The following is a 22,778-nucleotide window of genomic DNA, read 5'->3' as shown; positions in this document are numbered from 1 at the left end:
AATATAAAAATTGTGCTTGTGAGGTGCAGACAGATGAAACACATACATTTAGACATATCAAAGCCAGGATGGACTTTTTATTTCTAATTTATTGGAAAGATCTATGAAATATCCAGGATGGTTTTAAACATAGCTGTGATAACTAAAAGCTTGTGATGGGGACTCACAGACCCACTTTAACGATGAGTGAAAAGGCCCAGAGGATGGTTGTATTTGAAAGGCTTCAGACGATTTGGACCCCTGAAACCCAAAAAGACAAGTCAAACGTGAGCGTAGCATAATAAAGTGATCAATTGATTTTGTGTGCGTGAGTACGCACCTTATAGTGCGCAAGCACATCTTTTCTCGGGGAAACTCCCGTGGCCCCTCCACGCCATCATCCTGTTCTTCGGTCTCCAGGTAGACATCCAGAATGACACAGAGGCGTGCAATCTGATTGGTCAGGAGCTGATGGCCGGGACGTGGGCCCTGTAGTTCTTTTTTAAACACGTTTACTTCGCTCTCCATGGCCTAAACACATAAGAGATGAGTTGGGTTGGAAACAGTAAAACACAAAATGAAAGACGATTAGTATATAAACGGCTTTTACCCGAAGGTTGTCATCAGTGCGACCGCTGCGCTCTCCCTTCCAGTTGAGCAAAAGGGAAAAGATAGGACATATTTCTGGGTAACGGGGATTCAGCGCCACCACAGCCTGGAGACGAGCTATAAGAAAGAGAAAACAGGTTTGTAAATGTACATGAAATAATAATAAAATAAAATAAATAAAAATGTTACCTGTCCCTCTCTCCACCATTGCAGAAAAATACATGTCAGTCTCTTTTGCCAGCCCGGCATCAGTAACATGACAGGTAAATGGCAGAGCCTAGCAGAGAACAGACACATTATGGGTGCTGCTATAGAAATACTTTGAAAATGTCCTACACAAATCAAAACATGCAGACATTACACAAAACAAAAATATAGTTTGAACCCTGTGCACATTTTCTAATTGTACATCTACAAATGTGTTCTAAGATCAGGGCTCTAAAGCCCTTCTTTTATGAAACATTGCTTTCTACTCTGAGGCACAGTCATGCTACAACAGAAATGGGCCTTCAACATACAAAGTTGTAAGCATGCGATTGTCCAAAAAGTTTCAAGACAGAATTAAGAAGGACAAGAAATGCCTGGTAGCAGACAACTGTAATGTATCCTACCCGGAATCCTCCCATGATGACTATGATTCATAAAGGAGGTCCTTATATACGTATGTATTTATATACACACACATATACACCAGCTGTATGCTTGGTTCGTATCTACTGTATATATGCACGGGGGAAGCTGTTAACTATATTACCTGCCACGCTTTAAACTCACTGTGCAGGTCTGAATGTTTATTTAAATGTTTACCTAAATATGAAGCAATGATGGTAATGCTGTATTGACACATTTGGCGAGGCATGTTTTAAAACATAATCTTTTTGGACAGTTCTGAAGCCCAAATACCTTCATATTGTCTTTCATGCACCCTTTTTATTAACCAGTAGAATTGCTGTTATTTTGTCATTATTCCACTTTTCTCTGGCCCTACCTGAGCGATTTAGCATCTGAAATGCCTCACTCTGAAGGGCTAGATTCATACCCCCAACTCCTCGTTATGCCCACTACCCCTACATGCAAAGAGTCATTGGGACACCACTACTTTCACAGGAACACGCAAAATGTAGGGACAGGGCTGAAAAGTAGGGTGAGGGGGTGTATTGTGTACAAAGTGTACAAACCTTTACTAAAATATGGACATTTCTTGAGGCTGGTACTAATTATTCATATTTACATTGTTTCTTTCGGAGAAATTTGCTTAAACATACACATTTTTCTATTTACGAACTGTGTTCAGGAACCATTTAAGTTTGTAAATAGAGGTTCCACTGTAACTTAAAAAAAGACAACTTCACATACTCAAGGCTACAATCTTTATCCTTAATGATGGTACTTAGCTCTTAAGTAATTAACGGTTGTGTACATTGTGACCACAAAACAGCAAACCAGGGACTGCCTGGACTTCATAAAAAGGTCATCTTAAATTATATATAATGTATGCATAATATTGACTGTGTTTGCATACCAGGTAATCCTCGTAAGGGATGGTGGTCCAACAAGTTAAACGGGAAAGTATCTTGGCTGGAAAGAGGTGCAGACACTCACTGGTGATGGGGATGATGCTGTGTTCTATGACAAGAAGAACAAACGTCCTTAGCTACAATTGAGTGGTTCTGTGTGCGTGCGCGGTCAGTAGTCGCTTTACTTTACCAAGTGAGGCAAACTGCTTTTGCAAGGCCAAGCGGGACAAGATCCGTCCCCTCAGAAGCTTCATGGTGTTCTCCATATGGCTGGCACTCAAAGAACTGCCCATGAGTGCACCCTGCAGAAACAAACAAGGACTTCCTTAATTGATTTTAAGGGGAAATAATTTAATTATCATTGAAGAAAAACCTAAAAGGAAATGTTTTTTCCTGAACAAAAAGTTAACTGCAATATAAAATTGTAATCTAACAATCGTTTTAACAATTGTAAAAAAAAAAGAGAAAAAGGCAACACTTATAAAACTAAGTCGTTTCTAAAGGCATGACCTAAACCTCTTCATGAACAAATGCAGGAGTCAATTGTAACTGTAATACAATTGAGCAATTCCTGTCAACGGATTCTTGTTGAAAATTACGAACACATGAAAAATTCAGCACAGTACAGTAACCAGTCAGTCCTGCAGCCTGCAAAGTGATAACCTGACGAGGGGAACATCACTCTATTCACTTTCCACCATATGTTGTAATAGTACAGCAATATTTACAATGAAAGGTAATTGTATTTGTATAGTAGTACCTCAAAGTACAAACTTAATTGTTTCTTTGACAGTCGGAGCTCTTAACTCAAAACACTTATGTCAAATCGACTCTCATTGAGACAATGAATTGAAATACATTCAATTGGTGTTTTTGGTCAGATCTTATAGGGTTTACTGTGACATTTGCTATGCCAACTAATGGCATGAATAGTAGTACCTCAAGTTTTGCTTGCAACTAGGGCTGGGCGATTTATCAATATACTCGATATATCGCGGGTTTGTCTCTGTGCGATATAGAAAATGACTATATCATGATATTAGAGTATACGTTCTCACGCAGTTGCTTTTAGCTGCGGGGCATTAAACTGCATGCCTTTCTCACTCTTTCCTGTCTCTCCTTCTCACAGAGACTAAAACAAGTGCACCTTCTTACATACGTCACATACTGTCACGTGAGCAACGTCACACGCTCCCGCGGAGCAGACAAGTAGCGACATGGTAACGTTAGCTGTGATGCTAACAGCTAACGGTGTGGTTTGAGTGGTAATACGAGAGAAAGAAGGTGTGCGAATCTGGTAACAAATGGAGGAATAATTAATTCCCAAGAAAAAGCACGGGGTCCATCGTCTGATGGTGGTTTGGCTTCAAGAGGGAATATGTCTTTACATGTCAACATCTCTGTTCGGTGCCACACCAACTAAATGCAGAGGCAACTATTTCCACATCAACACCGTAGGACATATACTATTTGATATGCAGCTCATTTTTATGTGACACTTATTGAAATATCTTGTGTGTCATCATGCCCAAAAGTGCACTTATAGCTTGTTTTAAAATGTCTCTGACAATCTTGCACTTTCTGTTGTGGAAATGACATGAATGTTTGTGCCACTGCTTAATAACTGTTTAATAAATACACTTGCTAAATTGACTTAGTTGTGATTTCCCTCTCTGCATGAAAGTTTAAAATGAGCATATATTAATGCAGTATGAACAAGAATGTTTTAATGTAGACACATAGAATCATCATACTGCTGTGTTCAAGTGTTCATTCAAGGCTAACGCAAAATATCGAGATATATATCGTGTATCGCGATATGGCCTAAAAATATCGAGATATCGAGATATTAAAAAAAGGCCATATCGCCCAGCCCTACTTGCACTTGCGCTTATCTCAAAACACTTAAGTTCAGGTACTACTGTAGTTCCAACGTTTCCACACCACATTTCATCTTGCTTTCACAATATTTTTCAATTTAAAAATGGCAGCCCATTTGGGCGTTGCAACCTCTCTATTGAGCCTTATTTGTCATCAAAACGAATGTTGCAATGTACCGCATAATACCTTTGTACTAATTGAAATCGTATATGCTTATATACACTCACCTCTGAGGAATCACTGGGGAAATGTAACCCCCCAAGATTCTGAACCCACTTGTAGGCATGGCCCAACTCCTCCACATAGTCAGCAAAAGACACAATCCTGAAGAATGACGTGATGCTTATGATGAATGGCGTCATTTTGCTAAATATATGTTTTTCCTTAACATTATGTCAGAAATAATGAAACTCTTACCCAATTTTATCAAACTGATAGCGGTTGGCTGGATTGGGTGTTTCTCTGCCATGATCGTTGGCGTACAGACAGCTTAAAAGGGTATCGGATTTTACCAGCTCTCTGTTGAGTAGAGAAGTCATGATTAACACATTGGATGATAGCTCCGATCTAAGCACTTTTGCATGTACCCTGCGCTGATGGCTGTGGTGACGTCTGTGGATGCAGACACCTTAGCCTTGACGGTCATAATGTTGAGATTCATCAGGTAGTAGAAGAAAAGATGGAGGACGCTTCCATCTGTAACAACAATTTGGTTATTTGCACATTACTAGTTGTGGTGCTGCCGCTGTCCCACTGCTGCATCAGTGAAAACAAGGTATAGTTCTGATGCAGCCACAGGGGACACGTACTATGCTGATGGTCATGTTTCATGCTCTAATCACTGCAGTCATAGTGACCGTCATGACCTGTTGTCAACCACAAACACTGCCAGAGTGCAGCTGGCAGAAAACAATCGAGGCTGTAGAAGGCATGAGAGCTCAGCAAAAGTTGCCAATGAGAAATTGTGCACACAGCACCTTGAAATGCTGCAGACCCACAGAGATGAAAGCCCCCCTCTCTTCCCCCTTTAGGTAAGTAAAGCCTGCAATGCAGAGCTCACTATATTCCTTAAGTCACAAGCAGAGGGAACATGAGGCTAAATAAATTGCATAACTAAGCACAATGGATCTTGCTTGTTTTACCCATCAAACACATTACCTTACAATATGCCTGCAAGGGTGGAAACACTAAAGATACTTTTTTAGGAAAACTGCATAGTCACTGGCAGTGTTTGTTTAGAGAATTTTCAGATGCCATTTTATGCAGCACAATTGGCATTAAGGCTACAAAATGTATCAAATTTTAATCATGATCACGGCCACCATAGTTAGATGGGGGTGATCATTAGCAAATTTAACGATTAAAAAAGCAGGCTACGTTGCATATCAAATTAAGCACTTTTTACAGCCCGCAGCAACAGAAAATAAAAAGCGGCTCATCTTGAAGCTCTGCAGAGCGACTGACTTGCAGGCCGGAATTAAACTTTCTCCTGGCTGCTGCAGTCGGTCGCCTCCTTTCACTTCCTTAAGTCTAACTCGGCATGTGTTAAAGACCGCACCGCTGTTATGAGAAGGCGACAGGTGTGGATGCTTGCACAACACGGTGCTCTGCTTGTCTCCTTGGACTAACGGCCAGCCATTGTGCTAAATAGAATCTGGAGACACTTTTCCATTGAGTGCCAACATTTCTCGCCGGTGTTCTGGCAGAATATGTTCCCCATTTAAATTCATGTACTCCTTGCATCTGTGCACATGTATGAATTCAAGGAATACAGAAATGTAATTGGACATTGAACGACTCTTTCACGTGAGTTTACTGAATAACGCTATACGATTTTGTCATTTAATTTACATGTTTCCCATTAAAACAATCAAATGTAAGATTATGTCAAGCAGGGGTGTCCAATTGATGCCGTGCGGGGCACTCGCCGAACAGGGCTGTCTTTTAAGGGCACCGAAACCCCCCACAAAAATTTTTATAAATATACAGTGGGTACGGAAAGTATTCTGACCACTTTAATTTTTTACTCTTTGTGTTATTGCAGCCATTTGCTAAAATTCAAAAAGTTCATATTAGTTCTCATTAATGTACATTCAGCACCCCATTTTGACAGAAAAAACAGAAATGCAGACATTTTTGAAATTTTACTTTTAAAAAAAACCTCAAAAATCACATACACATAAGTATTCACAGCCTTTGCTCAATACTTTCTTAATGCACCTTTGGCAGCAATTACATCGTATTCAAAAAGACTTGAGGCTGTATTTGCTGCCAAAGCTGCATCAACAAAGTATTGTGCAAAGGGTCTTAATACTTACGTACATGTGATTTTGGAGTTTTTTATTTTTTATAAATTTACTAAAACTTCTACATTTAAATTATTTTCTGTCAAGATGAGTGATGACTGTACATTCATGAGAAATAAAATGATTTTTTTTTTGATTTTAGCAAATGGCTGCAATGAAATAAAGAGCGAAAAATTTAAAGGGGTCTGAATACTTTCCGTCCCAACTGTAGCTAAAGTCATCATTTAATGAGAAACAAATCAAATGTGATAACTAATCATTAACAAAAACACAGATTTGGGGAACTGCACTTTTTCTGGAATTGTGCCTGTCGTTCACAATCATTCTGAAATACATAGCGACGGATGTATTTTCTTTATGCATTCTAATTAAAAAATACATGTAAACAAAAGTCCACTTACAGCGGAGCCAATGGGAATACCTCTATTCTCCCATTAAACCCAATAAATAACCATCCAAAAAGCGCCAATAATACTCCATTTACATTTTGTGACTTGAATACCAACCAAGTATTAGTAACATTGTAATTGTAAGCACTAACGCACAGACTTTTTATCGCGGCGCCGTGATCGCTAGTGTGTGCGTCTATGTTAACATCCTCGAGTGGTCAGCTGTTTCCTTGCTTCCTTTGCTCGTAAAAGTTTATTCTAGACCATAAATCATGTCTCTCACCTGGATAGTAGAAGAATGAAGACATAGTCCAACAAGTTGGTATACTTTGACAGCCAATTTAGACCCGGTAATGGTGAGAACGACACAAAAAGACGCGGAGTTCCACCCTCCTTTTATTCGTGAGGATTATGAGTCATTTTTCATCTAAAAAACGGGAATATATGAACATCCTAGCACTCAGCATCCTAATAACAGCAGACATTGCACAGTAAGTGATATTTTATTATGTTTGTTTGGTCTCATAAAGTCTGCAGTGGGTAGAAATCAGTGATGTAGTGAGGAAAAAAAGCAAATTTTGTGATGCGTTTTTTAAAAAAATGCGCCGCGTATGCTTAAAATAATCAAAATACATAAATATTACATGTTATTATAAATGTGCCTGTTACTACGTTACATATATACTTACAGTAGGTATATAACACCTCAATGGAAGTGTTTGGGTGTTTTTTTAAGGGCTTTTAAAGGCTGACTAAAGTGGCTCTCATAAGCTCCATTGTAAGCTGACTTTTGATCACATTTATTTAATAATTAGAATGCATAAAAAAATGAAAAACATTTGTTCTTGTCTTAAATAAGGATTGTGAATTATAGGCAACATTTCCCAAAATATGCAGTTCATCTTTAACTATAAGGAATAAGGTTAATTGATAAGCATTAATATTATAATGAGTCCACGTTCACCACTTCAACATTATGTTTTAGCTAACAATGAATAATCATGAATAATGGTTGTGATTGATAATCATTCGGCCATAGTCGTGCAGCCCTACATGCATATCCAGCCAAATACAATGTAAAGTGGGTTACCTTTACACATCAGGTCAAGAGAGAGGGACAGTGGGTGCCTCTTCAGCATTTCTCGTCTTTTGTCATCAAGCTGGCCGCCAGCAGTTGGCCTTCTCCTCTTCTGTAAAATCAGTTGTTTATGATATTGCGGTAGGAAAAACTAATTTTTTCTAAACAATTTGCATCACATTTTAGGTTAGGAAACAACTTAAATTATTTTAAGGCAATACATAGAAAATAAGGTTTCTGAGGTATGTGAGGCAGGTAGCATAAACAAATGAGAAAAAAATGCTTAGAACGTCCAATAAGTAAAAAAAACGAGTGTGGATTTGATCAGAGTGTGGATGTGGAGAGGGAGTGTCTGGTTACAGCGAGTCAGCCATTCTAAGGAGGGTTACCAAAATCCCTCAGCTAGCACTCATTCTGATACAGGAAGCTATCACTTTTGCCTCCATCATTCATTTGTCCAGTGTGTGTGTGTGTACCGTTTTTTCTTGCTCTTCCTCTGCGTCAGAGTCACTGTCATCATCTGCATGACAAAGAAAAATGGTATCAGCAAAAAGACAACAAAGTAAACACAGTATATGTGTGCATGTATGTATGTATGTATGTGTGTATAACTATTATATGTTCTTACCCTGAGAATCCTCTTGTGGTTTAGACAGAGCCCTGGCCTCATCAACATCCCCACTGATTGACAAACTCAGGTGTTTGTCTAAATAAAAATATATAATCAACCAGTAGCCAATGATGCAAATTACAGTAAATGGAGGTGGGCTCAACTCTCAGAACCTTGCTTACCACACGCCTGGCCGTATGCATTTGCTTGTACGAAAAGGACATAGAGGGGTGGCGGCAGATGCTGGGCAATCTCTGTTTGTTTCTGTGTTTGTTCGACAGGCATAGACAGGTAGTCTTGCACTGGGACAGAGGCCTACACAAGGAGAGTGAGCACAAATTACAATGCCATGCTGTTAAAAAAAATACACACCGCACAAGATCTTCTGTGCTAACTCTAATCAGTGTTTCCCACATATTGCCAATTTATTTGTAGTGGTGGGGGCATAGCACGGATGGTGTCAATATGACGTTGTATAATTTGCATAATTGCTGTAATGTATGTTTTTTTTTAATTTAAGGCCAACATTTTTCATAAATATACAGATGAAACTCAAATTAGAATAATGTGCAACATTTCACTCATGTCAGCAATTCAATTCAACAATTGCACGCACTTCCCACTACTCCTCAGTCATACAATCCGACAGCAACAACTCCAAGATACTCTTCTCTTCCGTAACCCAACTCCTCAAACCCATGGACACCACCACCACCTCATTCACCACCAGCAAATGTGAAGAATTTTTATCATTTTTTCAATCAAAAATCAACACCATCCACTCTGAACTGGCCGCCTCCTCTCCCACCTCCTCCCCTACCCCCGATCATGCCCCCCCTTTACTCTCCAACCACCCACTCAACTTCTTCTCCGAAATCACCACAACTGACCTATCCTCCATAACTTCTGGTATGAAAGCCTCCACCTGCATCCTCGACCCAATCCCATCCACTTTAGTTATAGCCTGCCTCCCCTCACTCTCACCTCTCATCACCACTATAATTAACTCCTCCCTATCCACTGGCTCTGTCCCTCCTGCCCTCAAGCTGGCTGCCATCACCCCCATTCTCAAGAAATCCGGTCTCGACCCCAACTTCCCTAACAACTACAGGCCCATCTCCAACCTCCCCTTCCTCTCTAAAATTCTCGAACGTGCAGTTGCCTCCCAAATCAAATCCCACCTTCTCCACAATAACCTATACGAAACGTTCCAATCTGGCTTCCGCTCACTCCACAGCACAGAAACTGCCCTCCTCAAGTTCACCAACAACATCCTCCTCTCCGCCGACTCTGGTTCCCTCTCCATCCTCATTCTCCTCGACCTCAGTGCTGCCTTCGACACCATCAACCACTCCATCCTCCTATCACGCCTACACTCCTCCCTTGGTTTATCCGGCACTGCCCTCTCCTGGATGAAATCCTACCTCTCTGACCGTCAGCAATTCATCTCAATCAACAACTGCACCTCCTCCACTGCCCCAGTCACCCATGGCGTCCCCCAAGGCTCAGTACTTGGCCCCCTACTCTTCACCATCTACCTCCTGCCCCTCGGTCAGATCCTCCGCCACCACGGCCTTCAATTTCACTGCTATGCCGACGACACACAACTATACCTTTCCACCACGACCATCACCCCAGCCACCCACTCCACCTGCCTCACAGACATAAAAACCTGGATGCAAAAAAACTTTCTAAAACTCAACTGCAACAAATCTGAAATAATTATAATTGGCCCCGACTCCCTCACTTGCTCCACTCAGGACTTTTCATTAAACATCGACGGCTCCCTTGTCACTACATCCACCCACATCCGCAATCTAGGTGTAATCTTCGACCCTACCCTCTCATTCCTCCCCCACGTAAACCACATCACCAAAACTGCATTCTTCCACCTCAGAAACATTGCCCGTCTCCGGCCCTCCCTCACACCCTCTGCTGCCGAAACCCTCATCCACGCCTTCATCTCATCCCGGCTAGACTATTGCAACAGCATCCTCTACGGCAGACCTGGGCATTGTGCGGCCCGCGGGCCGCATCCGGCCCTTTGTACGTCCCTGTCCGGCCCGCATGAGGCCAATTATAAATTACAAAATAAATTTTAAAAAGCATCTATTTCGAGTGTGCAATACAACGGTGCTGCTTTTGTTTTGAAAAGCGTTATTTGTATTACTTCCGTGTGGACGTATGCTCGTGCGCGCAGCGGCAATCTCAAATTACAAAATAAATTTAAAAAAACATCTTTGTCGTGCGTGCAATACAACTGTGCTGCTTTTATTTTGAAAAGTGTTATATGTGCGTATGTCCTGTGAGGGAAGGCGCACAAGAGAAAAGTTGATGACGAATGGCGTGTTTTCAACAAGACAAGTAAAGGTAAAGCTGTGTGCTTATTTGTGGTACACACGTTGCTGTGTTTAAAGAATATAGTGTAACGACCTGCTGAAGTAGATGTTGTCTTCTTGAGTTGCGTAAATGAGGAGTGAGGAGACGTGCGTGTGGAAGGAACGAGATATGTTGAGCTGTGTTAGTATAGCAGGCTCAATAAAAGTTTCAAAAGAGCGTCAGACTTGATGTGCACTTCTTCTGGACGCTACAATTGGTGGCAGAAGTAAAACTTTGCGCATACTGCACTGTTTGTGTGCTACGTCATCGGGAGGTACGTGCCACGTGAGGAGCTCGCCGCAAAGAGAGAGAGAGAGAGAGCGTTTACAGGTGCAGCCACGCTGCTTGCCACGGGGGGAATTCCGCCCTCAATGAAGACTCCCAGGTTTGATGGCAAGGCGAACTGGGAGGCATTTCATCCCACTTCTGACATCAATTGTAGCGTCCAGAAGAAGTGCACACCAAGTCTGATGCACTTTTTAAACTTTTATTGAGCATGCTATACTAACACAGCTCAACTTATCTCGTTCTTTCCAAAAGGAAAACCAATCCTCACTCCTCATTTCCGCAACAGCAACGCTTCCTCCTTCTTCGCCAATCACCTTACAGGCGTACGTGCTACGTTCACAACGTTTTCTTATCTGGTTAAATAAAGGTTTTACAACAAAGAGGATGCAGGATAAAGTGACAGAAATTGAAATTTGTGTATTGTAATATACATCAGGAAGTGTTGTGTAAGAAAGTGTTAAAAATAAAACCATCAAAAGCCATCTGCTTTTGTATAAAGATAAGTTAGGTTAAATGAAAATATTATTATTATTATTATCTATCTTACGGTATATCAAAAATAATTTGAGCAAAATTTAATTGAAATATTGTCAGTGTGGCCCTCCAGCAGTGCTCGGGTTGCTCATGCGGCCCCCGGTAAAAATTAATTGCCCACCCCTGCTCTACGGCATCACTTCTAAAACCCTCAATAAACTGCAATATGTCCAGAACTCCGCTGCCCGCCTGCTCACCGGAACCCGCTCCAGAGAGCACATCACACCTGTCCTTCATGACCTCCACTGGCTGCCTGTCAAATACAGAATCCCCTTTAAAATACTCCTCACCACCTACAAGGCACTCCATAACCTGGCTCCACCCTACCTCTCTGACCTCCTCCAGCCACACATCCCGTCCCGTTCCCTCAGGTCTAGTGATGCTGGCCTCCTGGAGGTCCCCAAGACCAGGCGCCGAACCTGGGGCGACAGGGCCTTCTCCGTGGCTGCCCCCTCTCTCTGGAACGCTCTCCCCAGGCACATCAGAGATGCCCCCTCCCTCCCCACCTTCAAAACCACCCTAAAAACTCACCTCTTCACATTAGCCTTTCCAAACTGACCCTGCCCTTGGTGTTTCTTTATTATTTTTTTCTTTTTTCTTTTCCTAATAAAGTTGTTTTAATCCCCCCCCACACACGTGTAAAGTGACTTTGGGTATTTAGAAAAGCGCTATATAAATCCCAGGTATTATTATTATTATTATTAATTTCAAATGTGAAACAAATATGTGACATCAACTCATTACATGCAAAGTGGGATATCTCAAGCCTTTGTTACAATTTTGATGATCATGGCTTACAGGTTTTCATAAGCTGGAAGCCATAACCATCAAAATAAATCAAAACAAAAGGAAAGTACATTAATATACACGTGAAGTGCACATACAGTACAGGCCTAAAATTTGGACACACCTTCTCATTCACAACACAACTGATGGTCCCAACCCCACTGATAAAGCAAGAAATTCCACTAATCAACCCTGATAAGGCACACCTGTGATATGAAAACAATTTCTGTTGAAGTTCATCGAGAGAATGCCAAGAGTGTGCAAAGCAGTAATCAGAGCAAAGGGTGGCTATTTTGGAAACTATAATGTAAAACATGTTTTCAGTTATTTAAAATGTTTTTGTTAAGTACCGCTACATAACTCCACATGTTCATTCATAGTTTTGATGCCTTCAGTGACAATCTACAATGTAAATAGTCATGAAAATAAAGAAAACGCATTGAATGAGAAGGTGTGTCCAAACTTTTGGCCTGTACTGTACATGTAAGAATCGTGTTAAATCAACAATACAGCTTTATATAAACTGAAAATAAGCAATGCAACCATAGAGGATAAATGTCGGCTCTCATGCAGCTATCTTAATGCTAACGTACAATGGACCAGCTCATTGACTGGCTAAGGAAAAGTAGCATTGCGATCGTTTTCAAATGGTATAAATGTTTTATGAATTAGATTTTAACGGAACAAAATTGCGATAAAACAACAAATGTATTTCTACTTAGAGGCATATAGCCACCAAACTCTGTACAAACTAGTATTGACTGCTATCTTTATACTACCAAGCCAGTCTGCTGCTGTCTGCGGTTTTGTATAACATGAGATGGCAGCACATTTACCACCTGGAAGGTGACTTTTTACCTTCCTGTATTGCAAAATATTAAAAAAATATACATATATTATTGTCTTTAATGTGTGGTGGCCCTGAATGTACTTGTTCAGGCCTGCCAAAAATAAATTAATATATGGGAAACACTGCTAACTGCAGCCAGATGCTGACTTAAACGTTTAACAATACAGTTTATGACCTATGGAAAAAGAAAAAAAGATTGTTCATCCATCCATCCATTTTCTACCGCTTGTCCCTTACCACTTAAAATTAAACATTTTAACTATTAAATCCTTCAAAATACAGGCATTGTCTAACTTTTTCCAAGTGACAAAAGGCAGGAAAAATCTGTGAATCTACATCTTAAAATAACAGATTCAGTAATTTAATACCAATCCTACCTGCATGATGGCATTCAGGCCAGGCTGCAAGCTCCTCAGATGTTCTTTCTTGACCTCAATACTCTTCTGGATCTTCTCCTTGGTGGCCTGAGACTCTTTGTATTGCTCCGCCAACCTGCATCAATCATTGCACTAACTTTCAGCATCTTGTTCATGTCGAAAAACAAACACGTATTAATAACTAAGCTGTGTTGCAGAGATGTTAGATTACCTTTTCCTCTGTTCAAGCTCCCAGTCTAATCGCGCCAGTGTCAGCTGGTGAGGATCATTTTTGGTGAGTTGTGGCCTGGAAATCTCCTGAGGTGCATCCTGGTAAAACTCTTCTTCGGTCACCAAGTCAATTTCCTCATGTTTAGACCTAAATTTAAAAAATACTGTTAAAGGAAGGCAAAATGACATTACGGTTAACAGAAAACCAAGTTGTTTTTTTTAATCTTGACTAGAGCTTTTAGGCCACAGGTGTCAAATTCAAGGTTCACTTCATTTTATGCGGCCCACGAAAGCATGACAAAAATGTGCATCAATAAAGTACTTAATCTTTCTTACTAGATGTATGTTTTTTTCCATTCTGACAGAAAAAATGTAATGCTTTAAATTGCATATCTTTTAAACATTAATATAATCTGCTCATGCAACTGCATTACAATAAAACAATACAAATACTTAAATATCTGATTGTCACCTTGACCTGTGATTTCAATGAAAGTTATCCATCAATTTGTACATAAAAAATATATCTAATAATAAAAAACATTGGCAATTGTGTAATAATATTGTTAGTGCTGTCAAATGGTTATTGTTTTTATTCAGATTAATCAAAGTTTTGAATTTGTATTAATCCAGATTAATATCAGGTTATTACTTGCTTGCATATTTTAAATTAACCTAAAAAAAAACAACCAGTATTTTGACACAAATGCAATTTTATTGTCAAAATGTCATCCAGACGTTATTTGTTCATGTTTTACTTGAATGCACGTCATTTACCGTACTTGGTAACAGCTTGATCTTAAATTGGAGTGAATTTTGGAGTAAAATTTACCAGCGAGCACAACAGACAGTCTCTTCACTTATCTCTGCACTGATATATGCCTTGACCTGATCACTGGCCGTATTAAAAAATGTGACGCCTTTCAGGTAACCATTTGCAGTCAAGGTCAAGGAGCATTTACAGCCAAAATAAATTGCGTGATTATTCTGCGTATTTACAGGTTAAAAATGTTGTGATTAATAACATGAGTTACCAAAAACTTAACATTTATCTCTTTTAAATGGTAAATGTTTGGTTTACTTTTTACTTATTTATTTCGTACTCTTTTTGTTCCCTAGTGAGTATTTAATTGTGCTTTTCCATCCTTTGTAACAGAGCTACTGTGTGTAACAATTTCCCTTGTGGATCATAAAAGTTTGTCTAAGTCCAAGTCTAAGTAAACATGTTATTTTTGCCAGCCCTAATTTATATACAGGTAAATTCGCTTTTGCAGGCGGCTCTCTAAATGCAGCCATAACTACAATGTGGACCTCATCGAAAATGAGTTTGACACCCCTGCTTTAAGCACTCAAGTATATTTAGAGTGAAAGGGTGTTAATACTAACTTGAACTCCAAACATTTGCTAATTTCCTTCTGAAGATGCATAACTTCATACAAGAGATTCTGCAACTGGAGGTGCAGCACATCGACTTTCTGTTTGGCCTGTTGGACAAAAACAAAGCAAGGGACAAGGTATAATTTCAAAGACACTGCAAAACAACATTGAGCAGATATATCCAGTGAATCAGAGCTCATGCTCAACAAGAACATAGTTCAATGTGCATTCCTTGAATCTGATAAAAGTTTGGGATGTAAGGCAAGTGCTTGCCCATCAACTTTTCCTATCTTTACAGTACAAATAAATTCTGACATGATATAAGACAGTTTATGACTAAAACAAAAAATCTGTGGGAGTTACCTCATGGGTCTGGTCTCTGCCTTTCTTTAGCCGCATGTGAGCCAGTCGGTTAAGTTTTTTTAAAGTCAAAAAGTGGATGCAGCTCTGCAACCGTCTCCGTTCGACTTCAGCAGACTGCAGGAAAAATCACAGGTTAGTAACCTTTGCGGACGTAAACGCAAGCAATATAGTTGGCAACAAACTTAGACGTTACACGTTTTAAATACAGTGGTACCTCAACTTATGAGCACATTGTGTTCCATAACGGAGCTGGTAACTCAAAAACACTTGTCTCAAATAAGCCTCAGCCGTTGATATGTATTTAAATCAATGCATTTCATTCTTGGCCCTCCCATAACAGAACTTTTTGATAAATATTGTTTGAGAAGCAATACGATAGCATGTACACACAACCACAGGAAGTTATGAAGAAATGTAATAAAATTGTTTGGCATTAATTGTAGGAGTGTGTTACCATCTGCTTCTCCGTCGTGTAACAATAGAAACTAGGAAATTGATCTTCATGTTGCAAACAGACATATTTTAGTGACGGACCGGAAGGTATTAAGGCCACGGTACAGTACTATTGCGGTAAATGTAAAAAAAAAAAGATGCCATAATGTGTAAAATAAAGTGGCAAGAAAGTTTAGGATAAACACACGTACTGCAATTGAACACAAATCTAATGCTCAAATGTTCTAATCATATTTATTACCACAAACATGTCTTTAAGTGCAAATAATTGTGTAGGAACATTTGTTTGAAGCAAATATTTAAAAAAATACCTTACAGCTGATCTCTTTACAGTGACGATGTAAACATCTACTGATGTTTAGCTTCGCTGGCTTCAAATATATTTTCTGAGTGATGGTTTATGAGGCGGCAACTTGTCCAAGGTGTACACTGCCTTCCACCCGAGTGCAGCTGGATAAGCTCCAGCCCCTTATATGTGAACAGGATTTGTTTGAGGTGATTTCCCTCCGTGCGCTGCGCAGTGACTGTGTCGCTCGAGACAAAAGTTGTTTCTTATCTCTGCCAAGGAGGTTATGTTTTCAGCAGGGTTTATTTGTCTGTTTGTTAGCAACATAACTCAAACAGACGGAGTTTGATGACATTTTCCGGTAGTGTCAAACACAACAATTCCTCTTACCTACTACGGACATTTACTTCCTGCTTACAGCGTTCCATGACCCCACTTTACTGCTCCTGCGCTGCGCAAAGGATTCTGGGAGATGTAGTTTATTTTCTGACCCAGCAAAGGCTAAAGCGCCAGAAAAAAATTAACTCACCAAGTTTTCGTTTGATACCATCATAGCAGTATTTTAAAGACTTTGAAATCAAAATACCGCGCTATCTACTATACCGTTACAGCCCTACTGTGTACCAAAGGTAACGTTTGACTGTCCATTTTGTTGAGTCAGGAGTGGACAGAACAAAACATGTCAAACACAGCATCCGCAGCTTCTCAATATTTGTATGGATAAGTATTTGTCGTTTGTGGCTTCATCTTGTGTAATGCAGACTGACAGTAACCAGGTAGGACATGTTTTTAATGGTTTGTATCCCTTATTCAGTTGTCCACTTCTTCTCCTTCGCACTAACTTTTTCAGTTGTGGTGGTGAAGCATAAAAAAAAGCAGAGAGACAGCTAGTATCTGAAATAACTTGTAAGTTCAGGTAACACTGTGAAAAACACTTAATTTTATGAGTAAGGCGCTAGTGATTCCACGTCTTTCAATCAGCTTTGTACACATAGGTCTCACCCCCTCTTTGGCTCCATTGGCTTTAAGCTCATGTATTTCATCCATTAGTTTGGCCAGACTTTCACATGATTCTTTATACTGGTGGAAGTCCTGCTCAGGGTTCCTGCTTTCAAACTCCACTTCTTCATTGTAAACACGTAAGTCCTGGAAACATAGAAACACACATAATTAAAGGTACGCGTGTATTTTCCATTGGTTGGATCTTCGCAGTGGTCACTCGAGACCGTTTCATGCTTGATCGCGCCATCGTGAGTAGTGACTAGACCGCTATTTTCAGAGTTCAACTGCGTTAGAGTTGTTTTCATCACCACTATACACCAATACTCATAAGGTAGAACACATAACCTAGTTATCCAGAATATCAAAATTTTTGGATTGGACAATTACTCTGGTTACAAAGATTCAACAAAATTTGGCAAGTTTACACTGGAAAAAGCTGCCCTGCAAAAAATTGACGATTAATAAAATGTTAATTGGATTCCCTATTATAATAAAAGTCAACTGTGCTGGTACGTGGCCTTCATCTAGTGGTACGCCAAAGAAGTCTGTAAATATCTACTGGGTATGGAGTGTTAATGTTGATGTTTGTGCATTGCGTGAAATGTTACAGTGGCCAACAAATACTAAATATACATCTGCCTTGTTTTTAATGAATACCTAGGCCTACATTAGATTAGATTAGATAGTACTTTATTGATCCCCGAGGGGAAATTAGATTTTCAGCACAATCCCATTCAAGATCAGACAAAACATTACAGGGAGACAGAAAAAGGATCGCTGACGGGTCAGCCAGACAGTCCAGCGCCCCTTTCAAGAAAAAAGGTGAGAAACAGGTATACGTAGGGGGGGAGTAAAAAAATATTCAGTCAAAGGCTGGACTCCAGAGCGGGGGTCCAGACTGAGGCCAAGGAAAAAAACCTCATAGCCATAGCACACACAAATACAATCAATAAAGCTCACAACAGAGGGGAGCGTGAGGGGCCACGAAGGCCAGCCACTACTGTAAGCGCCGCCGCTCCATCCATTGCCCCAAGGGAAATAAGCAGTGGCGTGGGGGTTGGTGGGTGGTGTGTGTGTGGGAGTGTGTGTGTGTGTGCATATGCCCATCGTTCAGGGTGAGTTGTTGTTGTGTCTATAGGACCGGAGTCGCTCTGCGGGGGGTGCAAGAAAAGTTAAACTCCCAGGTGTTGTTGAGGAGGGAGGGAGGGTAATCAGAGTGTCCCTCGCTGAGGTGTCCTTCTGGGATGTTTTTCAACAGCCTTTCTTCTGTTTTTGAGCAGCGTCAAGGCCATTTTGGGGAGTCAAATCGTAGATTAGCCTACTAAGCTAGTGTACTTTAATATGGTGGTACTTGGAGAGACAAGTGTTTTCTAAGGTGGTACTTGGTGAAAAAAGTTTGAGAACTTTTGATATACTGTAAGTTATAGACTTATCTGTGAGTCTGCCAAATGTCTTAAGTTTATCGATTCACACAGTGATTTTTTGAACCCGCCAAATGCCTGGCCATTTGTGATGTGACTCACAAGTCGAGTCCGACCAGCCATGTTGCTAATTTCATGAATTTATCAAATTAAAAATACACAGTAAGTGTGAAACTTCTTGTGAAACCTATTTTTTCTGTTTCTTTGTTTCGAAAGTATCCAATGATACCAACATTTTCAAAATGGGGTAAATATTAACAAAGTTCTGAGGTTTTTAACAAAAAGGTTACACCGAGAGATGTCCGATAATGGCTTTTTTGCCGATATCCGATATTCCGATATTGTCCAACTCTTAATTACCGATACCGATATATACGATCGTGGAATTAACACATTATTATGCCTAAGTTTGTTGTGATGCCCTGCTGGATGCATTAAACAATGTAACAAGGTTTTCCAAAATAAGAGAACAACTTCAACTCAAATTATTAAAAAAAAGTGCCAACATGGCACTGACATATTTATTATTGAAGTCACAAAGTTCTTTTTTTTTTTTTTAACATGCCTCAAAACAGCAGCTTGGAATTTGGGATATGCTCTCCCTGAGATAATCCTGATACCCACTACAACTATGGGAAATACTATACTTTGGCTTTCACAAAGTCTAAGTCTAAGAAAGTGCATTATTCTTTTTTTTTTTTTAAACATGCCTCCAAATAACAGCTACAAAAACAATGAAGGCACACAGCTTCAGTCCAGAGTATACTAGAGTAATAAAGTAAACAATAACATAGTCCTCATTTAGTGCAAGACTGCCTGGTATACTGTATAACAGGAAATTATAAACTGGGCTCAATCTGCCCTGCTCTAACGTATTTGTATGAGTAACACAAATGTGCTGCAAGCTAGTGGTGAGTGCCTGAAGTGGCCTAGCAGTCAGCCAGAACTTCTGAAATGCTGCTTTGAGACAGGGCACCTCCGTTCACTGCAAGCTGCAAAGTGTGCGCCATGCAGGGCAGACTATCCACACCGAACTCCACCGTAGCTTTTGCCATACTGCGTGCATTGTCCCTGACCACAATGTGAGCTTTCGCCCTGGGGTGTTTTTTGTTGTATTTTTGTTTTTTCTCGGCGGAGTCTTTAAGCGACAACTGTGTGGTACTACTTTTTTTCTGTGTTTGCTTTTCATCCATTTCCGCTTGTATTCATCGCGTATCTCCTTATGATTCTTGAAGAGGTGGGATATCAACTTGCTCGCATTAAAGGAAGACGTCTTGGTTCCTCCTCGCATAACCAACTTGTTGCAGTCATTGCAAATTGCCAGTTTTTTATCTGTCAGACACACTTTAAAATAATCCCAAACCATAGACATGGTGTCGTTAGTCAGTCACCGAGCGAGCTCGCTTGTTAGCCAGGCTGCAGCACCGGCAACAACACACTCTTGTTGTTATGCTCCGCTCGCGGCGGTTTGATGAGGTCATCAAGCGTCGCCAGTAAACCTCTCATGCTGCAGTCATGCTGCAACTCCTGTGTTGTGTGTGGGAGAGGGGAGGGGCTGCTGACTGGGTTTATATCCGTGTTTTACCGCAGTGGTCCCCAACCACTGGGCCCTGGATCGATTGGTTCCGGGCCGCACAAGAAAAAATAAAAAACTTTTTAAAAAATTTTTTTAATTAAATCAACATAAAAAAACACAAGATTCACTTACAATTAGTGCACCAACCCAAAAAACCTCCCTCCCCCATTTATACTCATTCACACTCATTCGCACAGAAGGGTTGTTTCTTTCTGTTATTAATATTTCTGGTTCCTAAATTATTTATCAATATAGATCAATATAGTCTGCAGGGATGCAGTCCGTAAGCACACATGATTGTATTTTTTAGGACTTTGTTTTAAAGATGTTGACCATAAATTACTGCATTGTCACTGGCTTTAAAAGCTCATAACTTTTGTAATATTTATTACAGGGAAATTATACTTATATCACTGGAATCATCTTTGCAAGAACTGCTTCATAATGTCTGGTTTTAAGTACATCAATTTTATTTATTTTTTAAATTGTACACACGTACCATACTAATACTTGTATCCCTGACTACGGAAGCCGTAATGGGCCAACAATCCATCAAGCGGTGTGGCTTTAAAGTCATACTAAAACATTTTGACAGACTTTTGAGTACCGTGTGTAATGTTCTTTATTATCAATGGAACATTCTATGTTTTGGTGTAGCTTACTGGCGTCATGTTGCAGTCTACACGTATCTCTTATGTGTGACTACCATCTACTGGTCACACTTATTACACCATGTATCAAATAAAATTGCTTCGAGGTCGGTAAGCACAACCAAAATGTATTATTCCGTACATTAGGCGCACTGAGTTATAAGGGGCACTGTCGATTATTGAGAAAATGAAAGGATTTTAAGTGCGCCTTGCAGTCCGAAAAACACGGTAGTTAAGTTTAACTTTCAATCAATAATGCAAATGAGGCGATGACGTCCTCTAGCGACTTTGAGCATCTTTCAGGACAGCCAATAGCTACTTTTTTTTTTACTGAAAGAGTAGGCAACACTGCTTTGTAATCCAATTACCTGTTCTCCATCACCTCTGCCTCGCTTCACCTCAGTCGGTGCCGCTTCATTGCAAAGAACCTTCGATTTTCGCTTCTTCAGCGGGTCTGCAGACATTGTTGGCTGGGGGGGGGGGGGGGTGAATGGCGACACTATGTAAATCCAAACTATTATACGGCTTCAAGTAACTACAACATCTACTACTGAGAAGCGAAACATGTTTCTCTGCTAACAATGGAGCTAGCTACTAGCTCGACACGTTCGGTACGTTAGCTTTCGGCTCATTATAGTGCGTTTACCAATAATAGCCAAGCACCAATACATTCTGACACATTTAAGAATCTCATAACATATCAACTGCATACCTTGGTGTTGTACTATAAGGTGGAATACTGCAAATGTACAACGTTCGTTAGTCTGAGTGCAGGTCAAAACGAGAGCGTCTGTCAGCGGACATGGACGGAAGCCGAGCTCTGCTAAAATTGTCTAAGCACAGTGTAAAAACAAACACTGCCACCTAGAGGAATGTACAGTCATTTTTGCAGGGCGAAAAATAGAAATTGCACCACGTAAACATTTGTATAAAATAATGTTATTAACTGGTTTATTACACTTGTTTTGGGGAACTTTAACAGTGCCATTCGTTTGGGTTGTAAACATTTTCGTTTGTGGCGTTACGGTATTAAGGTATTCTAGAATACGTTTTCTGACTGGTGACGTCATCCGTATCAAAATCGCCGCAAACCTGTTTGCGTTACGTTCGTGCGGCACACCGTGATAGTATTTATGTTATAAACGTTTTATTATCTAGTCAAAACCTCCCCAAACTTGTCCCATTCGTCTGTGATGCCTTTTTGTCTATTATAGTTATAATTAGAGATGTCCGATAATGGCTTTTTTCCCGATATCCGATATTGTCCAACTCTTAATTACTGATTCCGATATCAACCGATACCAATATATACAGTCGTGGAATTAACACATTATTATGCCTAATTTTCTTGTGATGCCCCGCTGGATGCATTAAACAATGTAACAAGGTTTTCCAAAATAAAACAACTCAAGTTATGGAAAAAAATGCCAACACGGCACTGCCATATTTATTATTGAAGTCACAAAGTGCATTATTTTTTTAAACATGCCTCAAAACAGCAGCTTGGAATTTGGGACATGCTTTTGCTGAGAGAGCATGAGGAGGTTGAGGTGGGCGGGGCAGGGTTGAGGTGTTGGGGGGGGGTAGGGGGCAGCGAGGGGGTCTATATTGTAGCGTCCCGGAAGAGTTAGTGCTGCAAGGGGTTCTGGGTATTTGTTCTGTTGTGTTACGGTGCGGATGTCCTCCCGAAATGTGTTTGTCATTCTTGTTTGGTGTGGGTTCACAGTGTGGCGCATATTTGTAACAGTGTTAAAGTTGTTTATACGGACACCCTCAGTGTGACCTGTATTGCTGTTGACCAAGTATGCCTTGCATTCACTTGTGTGTGTGTGAAAAGGCGTAGATATTATGTGATTG

At 40.3% G+C, this 22,778-nt stretch overlaps 1 protein-coding gene across 1 annotated transcript; it reads right to left on the bottom strand.

Annotated features, from left to right (window-relative positions):
* Positions 1-47: 47 nt before the first annotated feature.
* On the bottom strand, positions 48-21,775 carry thoc5 (THO complex 5). The gene is made up of 20 exons (XM_062050839.1): positions 21,634-21,775; positions 21,290-21,391; positions 17,275-17,418; positions 15,534-15,647; positions 15,180-15,277; positions 13,795-13,941; positions 13,584-13,698; positions 8,552-8,684; positions 8,388-8,465; positions 8,236-8,279; positions 7,772-7,871; positions 4,574-4,682; positions 4,404-4,505; positions 4,214-4,310; positions 2,296-2,407; positions 2,111-2,214; positions 778-865; positions 590-705; positions 320-510; positions 48-240 (listed from the first exon to the last, which is right to left on the bottom strand). Exons 2-20 carry the CDS (start codon positions 21,383-21,385, stop codon positions 177-179), a joined length of 2,052 nt encoding a protein of 683 aa, XP_061906823.1. The 5' UTR covers positions 21,386-21,391; positions 21,634-21,775; the 3' UTR covers positions 48-176.
* Positions 21,776-22,778: the final 1,003 nt, after the last annotated feature.

The sequence above is a fragment of the Entelurus aequoreus genome, linkage group LG06, assembly GCF_033978785.1.
Source record: "Entelurus aequoreus isolate RoL-2023_Sb linkage group LG06, RoL_Eaeq_v1.1, whole genome shotgun sequence".
In the NCBI taxonomy this organism is placed as follows: Eukaryota; Metazoa; Chordata; class Actinopteri; order Syngnathiformes; family Syngnathidae; genus Entelurus; species Entelurus aequoreus.
The sequence above is the reverse complement of the archived record's forward strand: the minus strand, read 5'-3'. Positions and strand labels throughout refer to the sequence as shown.

Excerpts from the sequence above, each read along its gene's own strand:
- thoc5 (XM_062050839.1), bottom strand. The coding sequence starts at position 21,385 with ATGTCTGCAGACCCGCTGAAGAAGCGAAAATCGAAGGTTCTTTGCAAT. Across the intron at positions 4,683-7,771 it reads TCTTGACCTGATGTGTAAAG|ATGGAAGCGTCCTCCATCTT; the intron begins GTAACCCACTTT and ends TTGTTGTTACAG. Across the intron at positions 2,408-4,213 it reads TCCCCAGTGATTCCTCAGAG|GGTGCACTCATGGGCAGTTC; the intron begins GTGAGTGTATAT and ends TTGTTTCTGCAG.